The sequence below is a fragment of the Ornithorhynchus anatinus genome, chromosome 21 (assembly GCF_004115215.2).
Source record: "Ornithorhynchus anatinus isolate Pmale09 chromosome 21, mOrnAna1.pri.v4, whole genome shotgun sequence".
Taxonomy (NCBI): domain Eukaryota; kingdom Metazoa; phylum Chordata; class Mammalia; order Monotremata; family Ornithorhynchidae; genus Ornithorhynchus; species Ornithorhynchus anatinus.
In genome coordinates, this window is record NC_041748.1 from 443786 (window position 1) to 468543 (window position 24758).

Below are 24758 nucleotides of genomic sequence, written 5' to 3' on the forward strand. Positions count from 1 at the left end.
TCGCTGACCCTGTCCCCTCCCGGTTCTCCTCCTCTCTCTGTCCGCTCGTTCTCGGTCTCTTTCACGGGCTCCTCCTCTGCCTCCATCCCCCGAACCTTTGGGGGGGGGGGGGGTTCCCTCCAGGTTCAGGTCCGGGTCCTCTTCTATTCTCCGTCTACCCCCACGGAGAACTCATTCACCCCCACGGTTTCGACGACCATCTCTATGCGGACGATTCCCCTGTCTCCATCTCCGGCCCCGATCTCTCTCTCTGACGACTCGAACCTCATCCCGCCTTCCGGACGTCTCTGCTGGGACGGTCTGCCGTGGCCTTAAACTTAACGGGTCCGAAAGAGAACCCCTCATCTTCCCACCCAAACCCCATCCTCGCCCATTTTTCCGGCCCCGTGCACAGCACCGCCACCCTTCCCGTCTCACAAGCCCGAAACCTTGGCTTTATTCTCGACCCCTCTCCTTCGATCCGCCCCCGGGTCCCGCCGGTTCCGACTTCGGAACATCACTCGAATCCACCCTCGCCTCTCCGTCCAAACGGCGCCGCGTTAATCCGAGCACTTCTCCTACCCTGCCTCGCCTACCGCGTCGGCCTCCTCGCTGACCTCCCTCCCGGCCTCCCGCCTCTCCCCGCTCCGTCCGGACTTGACTCTGCTGTCCGGATCATCTGCCTACGAAGACGTTCGGGCCTCGCCTCCCCGCTCCCCGAGAACCTCCAGGGGTCGCCCATCCAGCAGAAACCCGTCACCGTCGGCTTTGGGGCCCTCGATCCCCTCGCCCCCTCCTCTACTCCGAACCGGCCCGCACGCCCGGCTGCCAGGCCGCCCGGTCCTCGTCCCTCGATCTCGCTCATCTCGCCGCCGACCCCTCGCCACGGCCTGCCCCCGGCCTGGAACGCCCTCCCGCTTCAGACGATTACTCTCCTCGCCGTCAAAAGCCCTAACGGGGGCCCGTCTCCTCCCCGGGGATCGTCCCCGACTCGGCCCTCCTTTCCCCTTCTCCCGTCCCCTTGTGGGTTGCCCTCGCACGTGGATCGGCTCCCTTTATTCCCCCGTCCCTCGGCTCCACGGCCCGTGTACGCAGCCAGAGTGATTTATATTGCCTACCCCTCTAGACTCTAACAGGGAAAGCGTCAACACAGTCTGTATCCCGTGCTCTCCCAAGCACCAGTCCAGTGCTCTGCACACGGTGAGCGCTCAATAAATACGATCGACTGATCTCGGGGGGCCCGGCTCACTAACCGAGACCCACACGACGGATCCACTCCCACCTCGACCGCGCTCACGCTCCCGGCCCCTCCGTATTTCACTGCTCCCCCATCTGCAATTTCTTAGATCTCTCTCCCTCGCTTAGACCGTAGGCTCCGTGAGGGCAGGGCCCTCTCCCCGGTGCTTATTACAGCGCTGTGCGCACACACGCTTAAGCGCTCGGTAAATCCCACTGACGGATCGCTGGGTCTCCCTGGGGCTCCCAGGGCTTGGCTTCCCCAGCTGGGCCCCCCAACGCTGGGCCCGCCCCCGTCGACCCGCTCGACCCTGAGAGGAGAAGCCACGGCGACGAAGCAGCGTAGCCTCGTGGACGGAGCCTGCGCCCGGGAGCCGTAAGGACCTGGGTTCTGATCCCGGACATGCCGATCATCTGCCGTGCGACCTCGAACAAGTCACTTCACTTCTCTGCGCTTCAGTTCCCTCGTCTGTAAAATGGGGACCGACGGGGAGCCCCACGTGGGACGGGCGACTCTGTCCAACCCGATTATCTTCAATCTCCCCCAGCGCTCGGTACGGTGCCTGGCACGTAACGAGCGCTTAAAAAACCACCGCAGTCACCGTCGACATTGTTCCGGCACAGACTCTGGGTTAAGCGCCGCGTCGGGTGCCGGGATGGGCACGCGAGCATCAGACCGGAGCATCCTGCCCCACCCGAGGCTCGCGGGCCGAGGGGGAAGGCGGGCGGGGATCCGGTCCCGTTTTAGAGGAAAGGAACGGCGGACCGAAAGCGGCCCGCCGTCCGGCCCGAGGACTCGCCGCCATCCGGGGCCAGCGCCGAGACGGGGAGGTGGGTCTCGGGTCCCTCCCGTCCGCTGCTGGGACCCTGGGGTCGCAGCCCTGGGCTTCTTCGGAGGCCCCCACCTGGGTGAAGCCCTGCGCCCCGGGGAAGGGCACGCCCGCTTAAGTCCTCCTGAGAGCCCGCCTCTGCCAGGAGGCCTTCCCCGACTGGCCTTTCCTCTCCCCACCCCGAATCCGCCCACCCACCGCTTCCGGAACTGGCGGGTGGCCTGACCCCCGGGAGCTCTTCCCGTCCAGCCCTTTGTACTTCATTGCTTCCTCCCTTCGCCTGTAACTCACTCCAGCGTTCTCTCTCCTCCGGTAGACTGTCAGCCCCACAACGGCAGGCCGACGACCCCCGCCGGGCTCCGACCGCAGCGTCCCGTGCGCGGCAGCCCCTCAACCAACGCTTCGGATTGACCGACCGGCCGTGAACCTGTGGACGGTAACCCCGGCGGGTTCTCCCGACCTCTCGGTCTACGACGCTCCGCACACGGTAGGTGCTCGACAGATACCGCTGGTCGACAGGCTGCCGGGTGAGGCCGAGCGGGACGGTCCCCGGGGGCGGATGGGAGGATTTCCCGGGAAGACCAGGCCCCCGGACGTACCGCTGGCCGAGCCGGGATGTCGTCCCGCCCCCCGGGGCTGGTGTCGGTGGGCGGGCCGGGGGTTGGGGAGAAGCGAGGAATGGAGGGGAGACCGAGCCACCCCCCCCCCGGCTGCCCCCATCAGTCACCTAACCCTCGAGGGGAGCCCCGCGGCTTCGGAACCAAAGGGACGGCCGGACCCCTCCACCTGCCCCCCCGTCCGCCCGTCAGCCGACCGACTCAGGCCGGGGGGCTCCCTAGGACGCAAGATGGGGCGGGTGGGGTGGAGAGGAGGGGGCGTCACCCAACGGTCAACAAAACGTGGCCGGTGTCCCCCTCCGAAGGACTGTGGTTTTCGCAGGTCCGTGAACCGATTCATTCATTCAAGCGTATTTAGTGAGTGCTGCGCGCAGAGCACTGTACCAAGCGCCGGGGAGAGTACGATACGACAACGGACCCCACCGGTGGGCCGGTGACGAACCAAGAAGGACCGGGAGGCGGGGGATCGGAGGGAGTCCTCCGCGGTGGCGATCCATCGATCCGGCGGCGATCGATCAATGCATCGTATTTATTGAGCGCCGCGGGCAAAGGACCGTACCAAGCGCTGGGGGGGGGGGGGGACGGGGACGGGACGGGAACGACGTAACAAGAAACAGACGCGTTCCCCGCTCCCAGCGAGCCCGACCGTCACAGGACAGCGCCGGGCACGCAGCGAGCGCTTAACGCATTCTTATAGAGACCGAGGGCCGTCGAGTCTTTCCCGGTTCACAGCGACTCTAGGGGCGTATTTTCTCCAGAACGTCCCGTCCTCCGCCACCATCCGCACCCTAACGGTTCTTCCGTTCTCACCGCTACGGTCTCTAGCCACCTAGCTGCCTCCTCCGCGCTTTCCCCGGGCTTTTCCTAGCATTAGCGTCTTCTCCAGAGGATCAGCCCTCCTGACGATGGGTCCAAAACACGCCATCGGACCGTCCTCACTCACGGGAGGCAGCCTGGAGGCCGAGCGCTGACCTCCACGGGCGAAAGCGCACGGGGCCCCGGGACCGTGTGCGCACGGCGACGGTGAAGCGGCCCCCCTGACAGGTGGGGAGGGGCAGCGTGGCTCAGCGGCAAGAGCCCGGGCTTGGGAGTCAGAGGTCGTGGGTTCTAATCCCGGCTCCGTCCCTTGCCAGCCGGGCGACTTTGGGCAGGTCGCTTCACTTCTCTGGGCCTCAGTGACCTCGTCCGGGAAAGGGGGGTTACAACGGTGAGCCCCACGTGGGACAACCCGATCGCCTTCTATCCCCAGCGCTTAGAACAGTGCTCTGCACACGGTGAGCGCTTAACAAACACCCCAATTTGTTTTACCTACTCCCGAGTGGCCCGGGACGAACGGGCCGTGAAATCTCCACACCCGCAGAGGTCCCGGCGCTGACCCAGATGGGCCTAACGGCCAACGCGATTAGATAATACGATACTGTTGAGCGCCCGGCACGTTCCGAGCGCTGTCCTAAGCGCTTGGGTAGGTACAAGATTTAATCAGGTCGTCCCACGTGGGGCTCACAGTCTTCATCCCCGTTTTCCGGATGAGGTCACGGAGGCACCGAAAAGTCAAGCCACTTGCCCCAAGTCACCCGGCTGACAGGTGGAGGAGCCGGGATTAGAACCCGTGACCTCTGACTCCTAAGCCCGGGCTCTCGCCACTGAGCCGCGCTGCTTTTTCTGCTTCCACGCTCCTCGGATGGGGGCACGGCGAGACAGGGAACGCTCAGGGCGGTGACCCCAGGGCTTTTGGGGGGGGGAGCGAGGGCTGGGGGGGGCGGGGGCGGTCTTTACGGACTCCGGTGGCACAATCCCCAAGTGGGCCAGCGGCCCCGGCCGTCAGAAGGACGGGGGTTCTAGTCCCGGCTCCGCCGCTCGTCTGCCCAGTGACCCTGACCAAATCGCTTCACTTTTCTGTGCCTCGGTTACCTCGTCTGTACAGCGGGGGCTGAAGACTGTGAGCCCCGTGGGACGGGGACTGGGCCCAGCCCCGTCTGTATCTATCCACCCCACCGCTTAGTACAGTGCCCGGCGCATACCGAGCGTTTCGGAAACACCGCCATTACTGGTACTAATAAAGCAGAAGAATAACTCCGCCCTTCCTTCCCGCACAACTGCCAGCTTCGGCCCCGCCCCGAGGCTGCTGCCAGACCCCCGCCACGGCTGTCCATCAGTGCTGTCCACTCCGTGCTCACCGCGTGCGGGACCTCGGCCCGACTGGCGCCCCGGCCTCCTCGCCCGTCTCCCCGCCTCCGGCCCCTCTCCCCCCGATCCACACTCGGCCCCGCCGCCGCTCGGGTCATCTTCCCCGACCGTCGCCCGGCCCACGTCCCTCTGGCGGCTCCCCGTGCCCCTCGGCGCCGCGCAAAGTCTCCCCGTTGGCTCCCGGGCCCCGCCCGCTGGCTCCGTTCCCCCCCCCCGGCTCGCCTTCTAGCCGGCCCTCCGGCCTCCAGCCCTTCCCCGGTGCTTTCCTCCGGGCCCGGAGCCTCCCTCCCTCCCTCCCGCTCCCCGCGTCGGGACCTGACCGCGGGACCGCCTCCCCCGCCCGGACCCCTCCTGAAAGCCCACCTCCTCCAACGGGCTCCCTCCGAAGGATTCCCGCACCGCAAGATACCTAGGCCCCGTCAGCCGCCCCCCGCCTTCGCGTACCTACTTCTACCCTCCCCGAGAGAGCACCTACGTAGACCTTTACCCCATCGCGCCTGCGGTGATTTATTCCCGGCCTTCCGTCCGCAGCGACTTCTACGTCCGCCTCCCCGCTCGGAGCGGCGAGCTCCCGGCGGGCGGGGGGGACGCGTCGTTCGCCTCTCCGGCCCTCTTCCCGAACGCTCGGTCCCGCGCCCGGCACCCGGCCGACAACTCGCCGCGGGCGGCTACCCGCGAGCCGTGGCTACCGAGGGGCGCGCTGGACCGGTCCTTCGGCAGGGGGCCGGTCGGGCCCCCGGTACGGGCGAGGACCCTCCCTCGGCTCTCCCAGGGAAGCCCTCGCCGAAGGGCAGGGAGGAGTCCGAGCGTCACGGGGATGGTCTGCAAGTTGCTGAATTGTCCGTTCCAGGCGCCCTGGGGGAGGGGCGGGAAGGAGTCCTCGAGGGCCGGGGGCCTCGTCAGCCAGGACCCCCACGGCCCATCGGCCTTAGAGGCGGCCACCGGAGACGGCGGAGGGAAATCAGGGAAATGACGACCCAACCCCAGCCCACCAGTCCCCTCGGGCTGCCGAGGGCCCCCCCCCGGCCCCGGAGGGACGGGCCCTGGACCCCCCCGAGTCCCGGGTTGCGGCTCCGGGATCCCCCCCCCGAGACGGAGGCCGGCCCACTCTGGGACGATCGGGGTGGGGTCCCCCAACCCCTATCGCAGTGCCGGCTCCCGCGGGGGAGGGAAAGGATCTCGGGGTTCAGCTGTGCTTTCCCTAGCGTTCGGCGCGGGCTCGGCAGAGCCCGGCACCGCCCCGGGCGGGGTTTTCGACGTTCGGCCGGGCGTGGGACCGCGGGGCCCTCCGGCGGGACGGACGGACATCTCCCGGGGCTTTAAGCAGCAGCGAGGCTGAGTGGACAGGACGCGGGCCTGGGAGGCAGAAGGAAGCGGGTTCTGATCCCAGCCCCGCCACAGGTCTGCCGCGAGACCCTCGGACAAGTCGCTTCGTTTCTCGGCCGGCTACCTCGACCGTAAAGCGGGGATTAAGAGCCTGGGTCCCCCCGGGCGACAGGGACCTTTTCCAACCCGATCAACCCGCATCTAGCCCAGCGCTCGGAACAGCGCTGGGCACGCGGTGAGCGCTTAACGGGCCCAACCGTAAAACCACCCGGCCGGCGGGCCGAAGCTCATCTCCCGCTGCCCCCGGCACGCCGCCCGTCTCCTAGACGGCATCTCCGGGGCGGGCCTCTCCCTCGGCCTCCATCAGGGCCGGCGACCGGCGGACGCCGAGGGGGGCCGACCCCTAGGAGCCCGGCGATGCCGTCTCCGGCCGACCTCCCGGACGGGCCCGGGAAGGGATGCGGGGTCCGGACACGTACCAAGCAAGCGCCCCCGACCCCGGCACCCTGCGGCCAGACGTCCCGCCGAGGCTCGGCCAGTGCGGCGGCCGCCCCGACAGGCGGCCGCACAGCCAGAGAGGCGATCTCACCCACAGATCTCCGCATCAAACGGGAGGCGGCGTGGCTCAGTGGGAAGAGCCCGGGCTTAGGAGTCGGAGGTCGTGGGTCCCGAGCCCGGCTCCGCCACTCGTCAGCTCTGTGACTGTGGGCGAGTCGCTTCACGTCTCTGTGCCTCGGTGACCTCCTCTAAAACGGGGATGGAGGCTGTGAGCCTCGCGTGGGACGACCCGACGACCCCGTATCTCCCCCAGAGCTTAGAACGGCGCTCGGCACGTAGCGAGCGCTTAACGGCTACCGACATCCCTCATCTGTAAAATGGGGATGGAGACTGTGAGCCCGACGTGGGACGTCCTGACGACCTTGTATCTATCCCAGCGCTTGGAACGGTGCTTGGCACGCAGTGAGCGCTTAACAAATGCCAACAATATTATTATCGTTATTATTATTAAACAGAAACTCCTCCATCAGCTTCCTCGCTCCCTCCTTACCTCACCTCGCCGCTCTCCTCTTCCAACCCCAGCCCGCCCACTCCTCTCCCCTCAGCACTGTGCTCGTTCATATATATTATCTATTTCCCTATTGATTTCGGTAACGAGGTGTTTAGCTCCTTGATTCTATGTATCTTGACGACGACGTCTCGCTTTCATTTGGCTCTGTCCTGCTTCGCCGTCCGCCTCCCCCGTTTAGACCGCGAACCCGTCGCGAGGCGGGGACGGTCTCTCTCTCGCCCAACTGTACCTTCCAAGCGCTAAGTACGGCGCGCTGCACCCAGTAAGCGCTCGATAAATACTACTGAATGAATAACGCCAAGCTTCTCGCTACACCTCCAGCCTGTCTAGCTCCCCGACGGCCTCCGGCCCCCGTCCGGCCTCCGGCCTGGAACGCCCTCCCTCCTAACACGCGCCAATTACCCTCCCCGGCTTCAAACACTTACCGGAGGCACATTTCCAAAAATCCATCCCTAAGCCTCGCCTTCCCCTCCTCCCAACCCTTCCGCGTCGCCCCGACTCGCTCCCTTGATTCATCCCCGCTCCGGGCCCCACGGCGTATACGTGCGCAGCGGTGATTTATTTACTTCCGTTAGCGTCCGTCTCCCCCTCTGGACCGGGAGCTCACGGCGGGCGGGGGAATGCGTCTATTCTATCGTGATACTGTACTGTCCCGAGCACTCGGCACAGCGCTCCGCACACCGGAAGCGCTCGATAACTTCAACCGACTTGACGGGCTCGCACGCCAACGGTCCCAACGGTCGGTCGCGGGCCCCAAGCCAGTCTAACACGCAAAAATCCAGAGCGGCGGGCAGAGAGACAGACGGACGAGAGGACGGACGGACGGTCAGCGGGTCAGCCCCGCGGGCGGACGGCCCCCCCCCCCCCAGGAGATCCCAGCCCCGGTCCCGGGGGACGCCGGGCAACCGGAAAGCCCCCCTCCCTAGGCCAGGGCACCGCCCGTCTACGGGGGGACCTGGCCGGGGCCCCAGGTGGGGTCGATGGTAATAACGTTGGTGCCTGTTAAGCGCTTACTACGTGCAGAGCACTGCTCTAAGCGCTGGGAAAGATACGGGGTCATCGGGTTGGCCCCCGCGAGGCTCACGGTCAATCCCCATTTTGCAGATAATAATGTTGGTATTCGTTAAGCGCTTACTACGTGCACAGCACTGTTCTAAGCACCGGGGTGGATACGGGGTCATCGGGTTGTCCCGTGTGAGGCTCACGGTCTTCATCCCCATTTTACGGATGAGGTCACCGCGGCACAGAGAGGTTAAGCGACTCGCCCACGGTCACGCGGCTGCCGGGTGGCGGAGCCGGGATCCGAACCCACGACCTCCCACTCCCAAGCCCGGGCTCTTTCCACTGAGCCCCGCGGCTTCTCAGTCATCGTAAGCATTAACGTCGGTATTTGTTAAGCGCTTACTAGGTGCGGAGCACTGTTCGAAGCGCCGGGGGAGAGACGGGGGCATCGGATTGTCTCTCAAGTCTTCACAGTTGGAAGTTGCCCGGCAACTTGGCACTGTCCGAGCCCGGACCTCCGGCCCCTCCCCCCGCCCGCCAACAGGAGGAAGCTGGGGGGGGGGGTGGGCGCGGGGCGGCCCCCCGGGCATCCCCCGGCCCAGCGCCCCCGGCCGGCAGTGCAGTTACCTGGGGCCAATCAAAGCAGCGGGGAGCGTCAGCGGTCGGGCGTCCGGGGGAGCGATTTTACTGAATCGCGTCTCGGAACCCAAGCCTTCCACCGAACAACCCGGATGACCGAGGCGGCCCTGCCCGCCGCGAGCGCCGCCCCGGAGGACCGGGCGGCCCGAACCCACCCCCCGCACTGGGCGGGCCCCGCATCCGCCTGCTCCCCGGCGCTCTCCCGACTGCCCCGCACGCAGCAAAAGCACGCGACGAACGCCACCGACCGACGGGCGGGCCTGGCAGCCGGAGGACCTGGGTTCCGATCCCAACTCCGCCACTCACCTGCTGGGTGACTTGGGACGAGCCGCCTAACTCCTCCGGGCCACAGTCCCCTCACCGGGCAAACGGGGATCCGATACCCGTTCTCCCTCCTCCCGGGACCGTGACCCCCCGTGAGGGACGGGGACCGCGTCCGACCCGATCGTCCCGTCTCCCCGCCCCCGGCGCCGACCGTGGTTTCCCGGGCCTCGGTTTCCGCGTGAGGAAAATGAGGGCCGGCTACCTTTCCCCCTCCCCTAAGGACAGGGAGCCCCGCGTGGGCCGGAGGCCGCGTCCGATCCGACCGTCACCTCCCACGCCCCCGGCACGGTAACGACCGTCGGGGCCGCGTGCGGCCTACGCGCACCGGACCGGGCTCCCCGAGAGGGCGGGGCGGTGCCGGCTTCGGCCTCCTCCCCGCCCCGTCCGCGGCCCCTCTTCCACAAGGAACCGGGCCGCGTGGCTCGAGGGGGGCGGTGGGCAGCGAGGCCTTGTGGAGACAGCCCGGGATCGGGACCCCCCCCCGCTATTCCCGCTCCTTCCCCGGGCGTCTGCGTGACCTCGGGCAAGTCGCTCGACTTCTCCGTCAAACGGGGACCCGTGGCCCGTCGTCCCTCCCCCGGCCGGATGGCGGTGAGCTCCGCGTGGGCCGCGGACCCTCTCCCATCTCACTGCCCCCGTACCCGCCCCCGGTGCCAGGCTCGGGGTTGGCGCCCATCGAAAAAACCAGCCATCATCATCATCATCATCATCATCATCATCATCATCGCCGCCGCCATCACCGTCGGCGGGAGCGGCCCCGCCCCCGCCACAACGCCGTACTCGGGCCCGGGAAACCCCACGCCCCCACGAGACCCGCCTCGCTCACGCGGCGAGGCGCCGGCCCCCGACGTCTCCCCCGGCCCCTTCCGAGGCCGGGGGGCCCGCGGCCCGGTTTCCGCGAGACCCCCAACGCCCGACCCTCGAGAAATGATCCATCAACACAGAGAGGTTTGAAAAGAACGTGATCGTCTTTACAGGAGCACACAGCTTTCCGACTTTACAAGGGTCCTTTACACGGTACAGAGCTTCCGGTTGGAATTCACCGGGAGGGGGTGGGGGAAGGGGTGGGGGGAGGTGTCGGGAGAGGAGGGCGAACTTATTTCCGAACAAAAATCTCCATCGCTGGGAAATCCACGGGCCCCGGGAGTTTCGGCAGTTGCACGGAACAGACCGTAGAGGGGTTTCGGGGAGACCCTCCCGGCCTCCCCCCGCTCCCGATCCGGAGAGAACGCGAGGCACCCGATGGGAACAGTCTCGGGCACTCGAGCACGGACTCGTACACACACACACACAAAAAAAAAATCACATTCCGGAGGGGCGGAGCGATTCGATTTAATGACGATTTCCACCGCCGGAAACGGCCGGCCGGGATGCCGCCCGACCTCGCGACGGAACGTTTCCGGCCCACCGGGCCCCGGCCCCCTTCTCTGCGGGCGTCATTTAATTCCGCTAACAACGGACGTGGGATCTCCCCCGTCGGCACTTTTCATCTACCCTGGGCGGCAGCGACAACTACGGGTGTTGGAATGAGATGGACAGAAAGGGGTTGGGCGGGGGGGTGGGGGGAGAGAAGGAGAGAGAGAGAGAGAGAGAGAGAAAGAGAGAGAAAGAGAGAGAAGCAAGCAGCCCCCAAACACCGCTCTTGGAAAAAAGGAGAGGAAACCAACGGGATGAAAAAGAGGAGGAGGAGGAGGAAGAGAAAGAAAAAGAGGAGGAGGAGGAGGAGGAGAATCCACCTCTGGCACCCGGCCGGAAAAACGGCCATCCAGGGAGGTCGACGGCCCCCGGGCGTGACCTCGAAACTGTTTCGGGAGGAGAGGGGGACCCGCGGGCGGACGGGACCCGGGTGCACCGTGGCTTCGGGAGGGGGGAGGGGCTAGTCGCACACCTCCCCCCCCGCCCCCGGGCCCGCCCCGGGCCCCCGGCTCTCGCCCGCCGGCCTCCCCGGCCGGGCCCCGAACGGAAACCGTTCCTCCAGAGGGTGCGGGCGGCGCGGGCGGACGGAGCGGGGCGGCCAGCCTCCGGGCGGGGGGGGGGGGCGGAGGGGGGTACACGGGGGCCCCAAGCGCCCCTCCGCCCCCAACCCGAGCCGGCCGCCCGCCGTCGGCCCCGGAGGGGAGGTCGAGAGACTTTATTCGGAGGCAGAGGAGAACGAAAGCACCGGACGCGGCCCGGGCCCAGAACGGAGCGGGGTCCGTCCGGCTCCGAAACAAATCCGAACCGAGCCACCGGGCCCCCGCGTGTCTCTGCCCCTCTCTCCGGCCCGCCCTCTCTCGGCCGGCCCTTCCCCGTCCCGCCCCGCCCCGCGCCACCCCCCCGCCGGCCCCGGCCGACGCCTCGGAGGCCGACGCCCCGCGGGGAGCGCCCGGGCCCCCGCCCGGCCCCGGCCGCCCCCCCGGACCCGCCGCAGACGTCTCCGCCGGCGGCGGCCCGGGGGGAGGGGTCTCGGCGCCCGGGTGGGGGAGGGCCCCCCGGGGGGGCGGGGGGGGGGCCGGCGGCGGCTACCCCAGCACCAGTTTGACCTTCCTGGAGCCGATGGGCCGGTCGTTGAGGTCGACCACGGCGGCCATGGCCTCGTCGCGCGACTCGAAGGCCACCATGGCCTCCCCGGTGGGCATGCCCTTCTCGTTGTACTTGAGGCACACGGAGCCCGGGATGACCTGGTAGCCGTAGAAGAAGTCCAGGATCTCGTCCACGGACACGGTGAAGGGCATGTTCTGCACCTTGATGACGGTGGGGCCGGGCTTGCCGGGGCCGGAGCCGAAGCCGGGGGGCCCGCCCAGGTGGAGGGCCGCCCCGGGCCCGAAGCCCGGGGGGCCCCCGGCCACGCCGCCCAGGCCCGGCGGGCCCCCGGCGAAGCCGCCGGCGGGCACCGTCAGGCCGCCGGGGCCGTTGCCGAAGTTCTGGGGCCCGGCGCCGAAGGGCGCGGGCCCGCCCAGGTGGGCGGGGCCGGCCCCGAAGCCGGGCGCCTCGGCGGCCGGCAGCCCGGGGAGGCCGCCGGCGGCCCCGGCCGCCGGCAGGCCCAGCCGGCCGTCCCCGAAGCCCGGCCCGAGGCCGGGGGGCGGCAGCGGGGGGCCGAAGGCGCCGGCCCCCGCGAAGCCGCCGGGGAAGGCGAAGGGGGGGCCGTTGCCGGCCCCCTTGGGGCCCCCGGGCAGGAAGGCCGGCTCCTCGCCGGGCCCGCCCGCCAGCTTGGGCGGCTTCTTGCCCGGGCCCGGCGGGTTCTTCTCCAGCTCGCGCATGTCGTCCAGCGAGATGACGGCCAGCGAGGCCTCGCGCCCGTGCAGCTTCTTCCGGTGCAGCCGGCCGGCCTTCTGGGCGTCCTCGGCCGACTTGAACTGGACCAGGGCCTGGCCCAGGCCCCGGCCGCCGCCGTCCACCAGGATGCGCACGGCCGCCTCGTCGGCGGGCAGCCCCTCCAGGAACTGCAGGACGTCCGGCTTGGTGACGTCGAAGGGCAGGTTGGAGAGGTGGGCGCAGAGCTTGGGGGCGGGGCCCGGCGGGGCCGGGGCGGGGCCCGGCGGGGCCGGGCGGGGGTCGGGCCCCGGCGGGCCGGCCTGCAGCCGCTTGCGCAGGGCGTCGATCTTGTCCAGCATGCCCTGCTTGCTGATGGGGTGCACCTGGATGAAGCGGCTGCCCATGTACTGCTTGTGGCGGCCCAGGGCGGCCTTGTAGTCCGCCTCGGCGCGGAACTCGACGAAGCCCTCGCCGGTGGCCTTGCCGCTGGGCCCGTAGGCGATGTAGATGCTGTCCTCCACCAGGTCCAGCTTCTTGAAGAAGTCGATCACGTGCTTGTTCTCCGCCTCGAACGGCAGCCCCTTCAGGTAGACGCAGAAGCCCGGCCGGTGCGGCGAGCGCGAGCGGGACCGCCGGGGCCCCCCGCCGGGCGACTTGGCCCGGGCCAGGCCCGGCGGGGGCGGGGGCGGGGGCCCCGGCGGGGGCGGCCGCGGGGGGCCCGGCCGGAAGGCCGCGTGGCCGGCCGCCGCCCACTGGCGCTCGGTGGCCGGGCCCACCTCCACGTAGCGCTGGATCATCAGCATGCGGTTGCGCTTCAGGGCGGCGAAGGCGTCCTGCGGGGCCAGGAACCGCACCAGCCCGTGCCCGTTGTGCCGGCCCAGGTGGTCCTTGAGCAGGCGCACGGCCTCCACCCGCAGCCCGTGGAAGAAGTCGCGCACGTCCGCCTCGGCCGCCGAGAAGGGCATGCCGTGGACGCTGACGTACAGCTCGTCCGGGTTGACCGCCGGGGGCTTGGCCGCCCCCGGGGAGGCCAGCGGCAGCGGGGCCCCGGGGGTCAGGGGCCCCCCGAGGAAGAGCGGGTTCAGCCCGCCGCCCAGGCCCAGCCCGGCGCCGGACCCGTTCACCCCCGAGGGCAGCGGCGCCCCCGGCGGGGGGTTCAGGGGCGGCAGGCCCGCCAGGGGCGGCAGGGGCGCCAGCGGCGGCCCGGGGGGCCCCGGCGGGATGGGGGGCCCCGGGGGCACCGGCGGCAGGGCGGGCACCGGGGGCGGCACCGGGATCGGGGGGATGGAGGGCAGGGCGGGCAGGGCGGGCAGCGCCGGGATCGGGGGCGGGATCGGAGGCGGGGGCACCGCGCTCATGGGGGAGGCCGTGCCCGCCAGGGCCGCCCCGCCCCCGGCGCCGAAGGAGGCGCCGCCCCCGACCCCGCCGCCGCCGCCGCCGCCCCCGCCCCCGCCGCCGCCGCCGAAGGACGACGAGGAGGACGACGACACGGACGACGACGAGGAGGCCGAGGAGGAGGGGGCCGGGGCGGCGACGGCCGAGGCCGAGGCGGGCGGGGGGCCGCCGCCCCCGCCGCCCCCCAGCCCCGGCGCCGCGAAGGCGGGCGGGAGGCCCTTGGGGCCCTCGGGCCCGGCGGCCCCCACCACCGGCCCCGCCAGGCCCACCCTGCCGCCCGCCCCCGCGCCGGCGGGCGGGCCCGGGCGGGCGGCCCCCGGCGGGGGCAGGTCCAGGCCGGCCGTCTCAAAGCGCCGGCGGCTCAGCTCGATCATGGTCTGCATTTCCGTCTTGCTGCTGAGCAGCAGGGTGGTCTTGGAGCCCTTGATGGCCCCGCCCGTGCGCGTCATGCCCAGCCGGGCGTCCTCGTCCGTGGCGAAGACGATGAAGGCCTCGCCCAGTTCGCCCCCCACAATGTGCACGCCCCCGTCGGGGATGGTCAGTCCAGAGAAGAAGTGGCGGATGTCCATGGTCCCTGCCACCATGGGGAGGCCCTGCAGGCGGATCACCACCGCCATGCTGCCCGGGAACCACGCGCACCTGCGGGCGACAAGAGGGAACCGCTAAGTCAGACCGAGGGGGGACGGGGGGCGTTGGGGGCGGGGGCGGTCCGGCGCACGGCCGAGGGGCGGGGGTCGCGGGGGGGGGCGGGGGGGGGGGGGCACCCCGGGCCCGAGGACCGGCCCCCGGCCTCGTCTCTCGGCCCCGGAAGATCGCTGGGACCCACGCTCGCAACTTCACGTGCACACGCGCACACGCCGACTCCGTCGCGCCTCCCCGGCGGGGCTCCCTCTCGGCCTCCACCTTCCACTCGCTAGGGGCAGCGGGGCGGTTTTCAAAGCGGAAAAAGGCACGGGGCCCGGGGCGGGAGAGGGGGCGCGCCCACCGCGCCGGGGGCTATCTCTCCCGAGCGAAGGGGTGACGGCCCCCGGTGGGACGGCGTGGGATCCTCGAAAACGGGAGCCAGGCAGCCATCCGGGCCGAGGGCCCCCGAGCCGAGTCGAGCGGTTCTACACCGCCGCCGGTCTGACGGGAGTCGGTCGCGACGCCCGCCCGCCCCCTGGATCTCCCCCCACCCCGGCATCGCGGTCGGTCCCCTCCGGGGGCGGACCGCCCGCCGGCCTCTCCCGGACGGGACCCCGCGGCCGTCCGGGGGCCCGGGGAAGGGGGCGGGCGGGACCCCGGCCCCCCCCCCCCGGGCCGGGCGCCACGCCGACGCTCCCGACCCTAACGCCGCCGGTGCCCGTGGTGGTCGCCGAGCGCGCGCCGTGTGCCGGGCGCCGTTCTGAACGCCGAGGGAGACCCGAGGAGCCCGAGACAAACGGAGCCCAAACCCGGCCGGCTCTCCGGCCCCCGGGGAGACCCCCGGGACCCGGAGGCGCTTTTTAAACGGCTCGTCCTCCCGGTGCGGGAGCCGGGACCGGCGGGGTCGCCGGGACCTCCTCGGGCCTCCGGGCCGGCCCCGGCTCCTCCCCCAAGGAACGGTCCGATTCCCTTTCCGGAGCTTGGCCGGCCGGCCGCGTGCCGGGCGACGACCGCCGGTGCGCTCTCGCTCTTTCACGGGGACCGACGGATTCTCTCTCTCTCTCCCACGCACGCTCACACGCACCAGGGAAGACGGGGGAGGGAAGAGGATGGAAAAATGGAGGGAGAAAGGGAGCGAACGGACGGGAGGGTGGGCGCTCTCTATAAGGGCTACAAAATATCCGACCGAGGCCAACCCTCCGGGGCTCCCGATGCCCTTCTTTCAGAAGACGCCTCGAGGGTCGGTCGGGGCCGGGGGCCGGGGGCCGGGGGGTCCGGGCCTCCGCCCGGAGACAGGCGAGGTCCGGTGAAAAGGTTGGATTAGAGGAACGCCCGAGTGGCGCTCCCACTTCCTCCTCCTCCTCCCCGGATTCGGGCCGGCCGGCCGTTCCCACAGGCCCAGCTTCCCATTTCTCCTGGCCTCGCCCCGGCCCGGGGAGCCGCCTCTTCCGGGGGCTCTGCGGGACCCCATCGTCGCCCACCCCCCGCCCCGAATCCTCCAAGACCCAGAGGCCCCAGAGGGCAGAGCCACCTCGGGAACGACGGACCCGCTACGGGATCTCCTCCCGGCGGGCCGCCCGGTCCCGGGGCGAGGGGAAGAGGGCTTCCGGGGAGGCGGGGACCGGGTCTCGCCCGTGGGGTCGTCGGGGCAGTGCCCGGCGCGCAGTAGGCGCCGCATCGACCCCAGCCCCCTCGTCACCAGGGGTCGCCTGCCGGGCCCCGCGCCCGCTCCGGGCTCGGCTCGGGAAAGCCGGCCGCCCGCCCCGGCCGCCGAACGAGTCCGCCGCCTCGGAAAACAGCGAGGGACCCCCGGGCGCGGGGGGCAGGGGGCCGCGCCCGCCGTCCCGCCGCCCGCCCCCCCCCGCCCGCGCCCCCGCCGGGGCGCCGGCCTCTTGGCTGCCGGGCCCGGGGTTCGGAGGGGTCCGCGAACGACCCGGCGGATCAGAGGCGCTTACCTGAGGCAACCACAGCCGAACCAATCAACGTTCTTAACAAGAAGCAGAGGCCAAGGCAATCCTGTGGGCAACCAATTAAAACCAACCTTTAGGACTGCAATAAAGAATAAACGGAGGCAAAAATCAATGAGGGCACAGACGGCGGACGAACCGCGCCGGGCCGCCGGCCGTGGGGGCGCGGGAGGGGCCCGGGGGGGGCGCCGGGCCCCCCGCCCAACAAACCCAACGAGGAAGGCGCCTCCGGGCCGCCGCCGCCCGCCCTCCCGCCCCGCCCTCCGGCCCCGCGCCGAGCACCCCGGGAGATCTAGGGCCGACCGACCCCCAGCCCGCTCCAAGGCCCCCCCCCGGAGACAAACCCGCTTCCCCACGCCGAGCGACTCCGACCTCGGCCCGCCCCCGCTCCGGAGGGACCCCGGGCCGACCCGGACGGGCGGACCCCGCGACAACCGCCCGCCGTCCCTTGGCGACAACCGCTGGGGCCGGGCCGCGGGCCGACCCCGCTCCCTGCCGGGACCACACCGCCGGCCGAGGCCGCTCCCTGCCCAGACGCCGCCGCTCCCTAACCGGCCGACGCCGCTCCCTGTCCGAACCTCACCACCGGCCGGGGCCTTCTCCCTCCCCGGACGCCGCCGCCGGCCGGTGTCGCTCCCCGCCGGGGCAAGCATCGCCGACCAAAGCCGTGCCCGGACGACACCACCGGCCGAGGCCACTCCGTCCCCGGGCAACCACCATCGACCAAAGCCGCTCCCTGCCCGGACGACACCACCGACAGACGCCGCTCCCGGCCCAGACGAACCACCGACCGATGCCGCTCCCTGCCCAGACGACACTACTGACCGGTGCCGCTCTCCTCCCGGCCCGGTCCCCGCACGTCGGCGGCGCCCTCGATGCCCGCGCAACACCACCGTTCGTCCACTGGGCATCGAGGGGCCGTGAGAAAGACGGACCCGGCAGAGAAGAGGAAAGACCTAGGACTCCGACGACCCCCGCCCGGGTGGGCCGGAGGACCGAGAGCCTTCCCGGGCCGAGACCTCGCCCGAACCCCAGAGCGGCGGGCCCCGGGCGCCTCCCCGCCGCTCCCACGCCGGCCGGGAGAGAGCCAGAGCCCGGACGGCTCGCGCCGCCGGCCGCGGAGCCACGTCCGACTCCGGCCGCGGGCCCCGGCCCCGGTCCCCGAGGAGAAGAGCCCCCCCCAGATCCCGGCCCGGAGCTCCCCGAAGGAAGACCGGCGGAGAGGAAGCCGCGGACCTCCCGGCCGAGGCCGCGCTCCTCCGCGGGGCGGCCCGGCCGGCAGAGCCCTAACGGAAGCGAGGAAGGAAGGAAGGAAGGAAGGAAGGAAGGAAGGAAGGAAGGAAGGAAGGAAGGAAGGGAGCCCCCACAGGGTAGCGCTCGCCAGGAGAAAGGGAGAATGAGACGGAGAGACACTCGCAAGCCGAGGCAAACCGCCACGAGACCCAACCGCGGCGAGACCGGCCTCCGCTCGGCCGCCGGCCGCGGGACCGCGGGGGCCGAGCCGCCGCCGGGCCGAGCCTCCCCGAGGCCGAGCCGCCGCGACAAAACCGACCCAGAGGCCCCACCTCGGCCGGTCCGGGCCTCGGCGAGCCCCGGAGACCCCTTCCCGCCACGTCCCCTTCCCAAGCGGCCCGAGGGAAAGCGGACCATCTCCGGGGCGCCTCCGCCAAGCGTCCGAGAGAGCGAACCGGAGGGGGGCGGCGATTCCGCAAAGGGTCCCGGAGGCCTTTGGACAGAGAAGAAACAAACTCCGGGGCGAAAGGAAGTTCAACGACCAATCTCGGACGGGCCTCGCCCGCTACCTCTTCCGGGGCCAGCGACTCCGCCGGGCCGGCCTCGGCCCCCGGCGGGTCTCCGAGCTAAATCTTCCCGCTCTCCCGCCCGCGCCCCAGGAGGGCCGACGGGAACCACAGACATCCTGAAACACCGCCTTAAAGGGCTTCCGGGGGGGGGGGGGGGGGGGGGGGGGCGCGGCGGCAATAAGCCCCCGACTCGGCCCGGCCGCTCCGGACCTTAATTCGACGGCCCCGACTCCCGCTCCCTGGCCGTCGGGAGCCAGGACGCCCGGAAAATCCGAAGGGAGCGCCACACACACGACGGAGAGGAGGGGACCCGGTCTTCCGGACGCCCGGCGGGGACCCGCCGGGTCTCCCGAAGGGCGGGGAGGAGGACCGCCGGACCACGGTCGGCCGTTCTCTCCGCCCGAGTCCCCCCCCGGGCCGCCTCCAACGCTCCACGGGGTAGGTGAGCCGAGGCAAACCTCCCCCACATGCCACGACACCGATCTTCGGGCCCCTCTGCCCGGCACCTCCGTCCACCAACGCCACGGGGAGACCCCGGAACGCAGACCCTGCCCTCGTCGCCGGTCGGAAATCCCAACCTGCCCCCGTCCCGGCAGGCGGCTCTGAACGCAGCGGGGGTGGGAAGCGGAGGCGAGGGGAGGGCGCCGCGGTGGACAGCGCGGCCACCGTTACCACCGGCCACGAGGCCTCTCCCGCTCCGTCCTGCAACGGTCCCGGCGACCTCGCGTCTTCCTACAGAAAAAAGCCCGTCCCTCGGTTGGCCTCCGACACACACGCTCCTTTCCAAACGGCCTCCGCCGGGCCAGCGTCCACCGGGACGACCGGCCACGAGGCCTCTCCCGCTCCGTCCTGCAACGGTCCCGATGACCCGCGTCTTCCTATAAAAAAAAGCCCGTTCCTCGGTTCGACTCCGACACACGCGCTCCTTTCCAAACCGCCTCCGCCGACCCGGCGTCCACCGGGACGACCGGCCACGAGGCCTCTCCCGCTCCGTTCTGCGAGCGTGCCGACGACTCCGCGTCTTCCTACAGAAAGAAGCCCGTCCCTAGGTTCACGTCCGACACACGCGCTCCTTTCCAAACCGCCTCCGCCGACCCGGCGTCGACCGGGACGACCGGCCACGAGGCCGCGTCCTGCAACCGTCCCGACGACTCCACATCCTCCTAGAGAAAAAAGCTCGTCCCTAGGGTCGCCTCCGACACACGCGCTCCTTTCCAAACCGCCTCCGCCGACCCGGCGTCGCCGGGGACGCCCCCGAGTCTCTCGGGGGGGAGACGGGGGCCGGCCCCACGGCCCCCGCCCCGTCAGACGGGGACGAACCCGACGTCGGGTCGGTCCTTTTCGGCCGGTCCGGGTCCTTCCCTCCCCCGGCCGGACCGGGGGGGGGGGGGGGGGGTGGGTTCGACGCCGCCGCCGTCGAAGGAAGCGACACCGCCGGAAAGAGCGGGAGAAGGACGGCTCCTACGCAGGACGCCGGTCCGCGTGGCGGGGTGCGCCCGTGGAGGGAGGGAATGATGACGACGTCGGCATCCGCCAAGCGCGATGCGCCGCACGCTGTGTGAGGCGCCGGGGGGTGATACGGGTTCCCCGGGTCGTCCCCCTTGAGGCTCCCGGTCTTTTGCGGAGGGGGTCGCCGAGGCCCACGGAAGGGACTCATCCACGGCCGCCCGGTGGCCGAGGCGGGATTGGAACCCACGACCTCTGACTCCCCGGCCCGGGCTCTTTCCACCGAGCCCCGCCGCTTCACGGGGATGACCGTGGGATCCGTGCCCCGGACGGGGGGTCCGGGGGGGGGGGGGGGGGGGGCAGGCTTATTGCTGCAGCCCCTCGGCCACCCCTGGGCGGCCACGTGCCCCCCACCGGAAGTGGGCAGCGGCGCGGCCGCCCCGGAAGTGGGCAGCCCCGGGGCCTCCCCGCAGGACCGGCCGGGCGCCTCCCGTCCGAGCGCCGCAGACGCGCCCCCGCTAGCCCGGGGAGGACGATGAGGCCGCCCCCTCCTCTCCCCGGGACCGGCCCTTCCCGCTCCTCACTCACACACGCTCCTCACACACGGACGGAGCCCCCCGGGGTCCTCCCTGCCTCGTCCGTCCCCGGGCCGCGGGAGTCTTACCGGGCAGAGAGCCGCACGGCCCCCGGGCCCGGGCCCCGACTCCCCCCGCCCCGAGGCCGCCGGCCCCACCCCGACCGGGCTCCCGGCCTCCGACGCCCCGACGCCGCCGCCGCCGCCGCCGAGGCGCTGCACAAAATGGCGGCCGCCCCGCTCTGAGGCGCCGCGCTCCGCCGGGGAGGGGGCGGGGCTTCTGCCTCGGAGGGGGCGGGGCCGTCGCCTCGGGAGGGGCGATGACGCGCCGTAGGGGGCGTGGTCGTCCCCTCAGGGAGGGCGGGGGGCACGTCACAGGGGGCGTGGTCGTCGCCCAGGAGGGGCGAGGCGCGTCGTAGGGGGCGTGGCTTCTGCCTCAGGTGGGGCGGGACCACGTCGTAGGGGGCGTGGTCATCGCCTCGGGAGGGGAGAGACGCGTCATAGGGGGCGTGGCTTCTGCCTCGGGACGGGCGAGGTCGCGTCATAGGGGGCGTGGTTTACGCCTCAGGCGGGGCGGGATACGTCATAGGGGGCGTGGCCGTCGCCTCTGGAGGGAGAAGGCACGTCACAGGGGGCGTGGTCACATGCCAGGGGGCGTTGTCATGGTTTGATGGGCGGGGCCTCGCCGCGAGGGCGGTGCCCGCCAATGGAGGGGGCGGGGAAAATGGCCGCGCCTTTTGGCGGGAACAGGGCGTGGGGGGGGGGAGGGAGGCCCTCCACCACTCATGTATTCATTCATTCATTCATCATAATAATAATGTTGGTATTTGTTAAGCGCTTACTATGTGCCGAGCACTGTTCTAAGCGCTGGGGTAGACATAGGGGAATCAGGTTGTCCCACGTGGGGCTCCCAGTCAATCCCCATTTTACAGATGAGGGAACTGAGGCCCAGAGAAGTGAAGTGACTCGCCCCCAGTCACACAGCCGACAAGTGGCAGAGCTGGGATTCGAACTCATGAGCCCTGACTCCAAAGCCCGTGCTCTTTCCACTGAGCCACGCTCAATAGTATTTATTGAGCGCTTACTCTGTGTCCATTCCAAGCGCTTAGTCCAGTGCCCTGCACATAGTAAGCGCTCAATAAATACTATTGAATGAATGAATAAATCGCCCCTGCCCTCTGACGGCCTTACAGTCTAACTGGGGGAGAAGGACAGACAAGAACAATGGCAATAAATACAATCTAGGGGATGAACATCTCATTAAAACAATAGCAAATCAATAGGATCAGGGTGATGTACATTTCGTTAACAAAAAATTCATTCACTCAAAAGTATTTCTTGAGCGTTTACTATGTGCAGAGCACCAGACGGAGCGCTCGGAATGGACAATGCGGCAACCGAATTGAAGGACCCTGCTGTAATTCCATTCCTTCCTATTCACGCCTCTTTAAAATAAGTGTTGGGATTTGCTAAGCGCTTACTCTGTGCAGAGCCCCGTTCTAAGCGTGTGGGCAAGTCACTTCACTTCTCTGGGCCTCGGTTCCCTCATCTGTAAAATGGGGATGAACTGTGAGCCTCCCGTGGGACCACCTGATGGCCCTGGATCTCCCCCAGCGCTTAGAACGGGGCTCTGCACAGAGTAAGCGCTTAACAAATACCAACATTATTATTATTACAGGGTCATCAGGTGGTCCCACGTGAGGCCCACAGTTCATCCCCATTTTACAGAGGAGGTCACTGAGGCCCAGAGAAGCGAAGTGACTTGCCCACGGTCACACAGCTGACGAGGGGCAGAGGCGGGATTTGAACTCATGACCTCTGACTCCAAAGCCTGTGCTCTTCCACTGAGCCACGCTGCTGTGCCTCAATTCCCTCATCTAGAAAATGGGGATTAACTGCGAGCCTCACGTGGGACAACCTGATGACCCTGTATCTCCCCCAGCGCTTAGAAAAGTGCTCTGCACAGAGTAAGCGCTTAGCAAATACCAACATTATTAATAAATACTATTGAATGAATATCCATCTACGATTCTATTCATCTCCATTGCTGCTAAGAATGCCCGTTGAGTTGTTTGGATATCTACCTCCTCCCCCTGCTCGATTGTGAGCCCGCTGTGGGCGGGGATTGTCTCTCCGGATTGCTGGATAGTCCGAGCGCTCCGCACAGGGTTGTGCGCACACTAAGCGCTCCAAAACTACCATTGAATGAATGAAAGAATGAATGGAGGGAGGAGAGAACGTGGGGGCGGGGCCTGAATGACGCAGAATGTGGGGGCGTGGCCTCGGATGCGCAGGCGTGCATGGGCGTCGTCTGAGGGACGCAGAACGCGTGGGCGTGGTCTGTGTGACGTCATCGTGTGGGCGTGGCCTGGCAGGCGCAGGACGTGGGGGCGTGGCCTGGGTGAGGCCAACGTGGGGCGTGACCTGGGGGACGCAGAACGTGTGGGCGTGGTCTGTGTGACGTAAACGTATGGGCGTGGCCTTTTGACGCAAAACGTGTGGGCGCAGGCTGGGGGGCGCCGAACGTGGAACATTCATTCGTTCGTTCGTTCATTCATTCATTCATTCATTCATTCATTCATTCATTCATTCTTTCTTTCTTTCTTTCTTTCTTTCTTTCTTTCTTTCTTTCTTTCTTTCTTTCTTTCTTTCTTTCTATAGTATTTATTGAGCGCTTACTATGTGCAGGGCAATGTACTAAGCGCTTGGAATGTGCAATTCGCCAACCGATAGAGACCATCCCTGCCCAATAACGGGCTCACAGTCTATTAAGGGACTACAGAATCTACAGCAGTAGGTTTGTTATGGGATGTTAATAACAATGATGGCGTTTATTAAGCGCTTACTACGTGCAAAGCACTGGTCTAAGCTCGGGGGAGGTATGCAGAGTGATCAGGTTGTCCCACGTGGGGCTCACAGTCTTCATCCCCATTTTACAGGTGAGGTAACTGAGGCCCAGACAAGTGAAGTGACTTGCCCAAAGTCACCCAGCTGACAAGCGGCAGGGCCGGGATTAGAACCCCTGACCTCTGACTCCCAAGCCCGGGCTCTTTCCACTGAGCCACTTTGCTTCTAATAATAATAATAATAATAATAATGTTGGTATTTGTTAAGAACTTACTATGTGCCAAAACAGAACAAAACAAGACAAAACAAAGACAAATCATCAGGATAAAAAGAATCATGGAGATATACACCTCATTAACAAAATAAATAGGGTAATAAATAAGAGAGACAGATACGGTGCGGAGGGGAAGGGGCAAGAGCAGAGGGAATATTCTCAGTCTGGGAATAATAATGTTGGTATTTGTTAAGCACTTACTATGTGCAGAGCACTGTTCTAAGCGCTGGGGTAGATACAGGGTCATCAGGTTGACCCACATGAGGCTCACAGTTCATCCCCATTTTACAGATGAGGTGACTGAGGCCCAAAGAAGTGAAGTGACTTGCCCACAGTCACACAGCTGACAAGCGGCAGAGCCGGGAGTCGAACTCATTCATTCATTCATTCAATAGTATTTATTGAGCGCTTACTATGTGCAGAGCACTGTACTAAGCGCTTGGGATGAACAAGTCGGCAACAGACAGAGACGGTCCCTGCCGTTTGACGGGCTTACGGTCTAATCGGGGGAGACGGACGGACGAGAACGATGGCAATAAATAGAGTCGAGGGGAAGCACATCTCGTAAAAACAATGGCGACTAAATAGAATCAAGGCGATGTACAATTCATTAACAAAATAAATAGGGTCATGACCTCTGACTCCGAAGCCCAGGCTCTTTCCACTGAGCCACGCTGCTTCCCGTGGCCTCCTGGAGAAGGCCACCTGGAGGAGGTGACCGCTCAATAGAACCCACCTCGCCACCCCACCTGTGGAACCACAGCGGCTTTCCACCCTGACAAAACGTGGCCTTCCGTTGTCCTTCCAGTCTTCTTGATTCCGGCCCACCGGGGGGACCATCGTTTTCCACGACACCTAAGCATTTTCCCTATTTTCTATATTTTCTATATTTTCTATCCATCGATATTCATTGAGTGCTAGCTGTGTGCGGAGCACTGTACTAAGCAACTGGGGGAACCTTTTATAACACGGTTGGCAAACGTGATCCCCCTCATTCATTCAGTGGTATTTATCGAGCGCTTTCTGTGTGCAGAGCACTGGACTAAGTGCTTGGAATATACAATTCGGCAACGGATAGAGACAATCCCTCCCCAACGACGGGCTCACAGAAACAGAAAGGGACTCAGTGTCTACAGCAGTAGGCTAGTTATGGGATGTTAATAATAGTAATAATCATTATCATCAGCATCATCACGACGGTACCTGTCAGGCACTTACTATGTGCCCCAAACTGAGCTCGTCTTCCCTCCCAAGCCCTGTCCTCTTCTTGACTTCCCTATCGCCGTGGATGGTACGACCACCCTTCCCGTCTCTCAGGCCCGCGACCTCGGTGTCATCTTCGACTCGGCTCTCTCGTTCACCCCACACATCCGATCCGTCACCAAA

General features: G+C 67.9%; 1 protein-coding gene across 1 annotated transcript in view; it reads right to left on the reverse strand.

Annotated features, from left to right (window-relative positions):
* Positions 1-20374, reverse strand: part of CPNE1 (copine 1) — a 28312-nt gene extending 7938 nt beyond the window's left edge. The window contains exons 1-4 of the mRNA XM_029049109.2: positions 20342-20374; positions 16418-16511; positions 14100-14477; positions 11723-13997 (exon numbers count right to left, since the gene is read on the reverse strand). Coding sequence (XP_028904942.1) covers positions 11723-13997; positions 14100-14455 — 2631 coding nt within the window. The 5' untranslated portion in view covers positions 14456-14477; positions 16418-16511; positions 20342-20374. The remainder of the gene's footprint in view (positions 1-11722; positions 13998-14099; positions 14478-16417; positions 16512-20341) is intronic.
* Positions 20375-24758: the final 4384 nt, after the last annotated feature.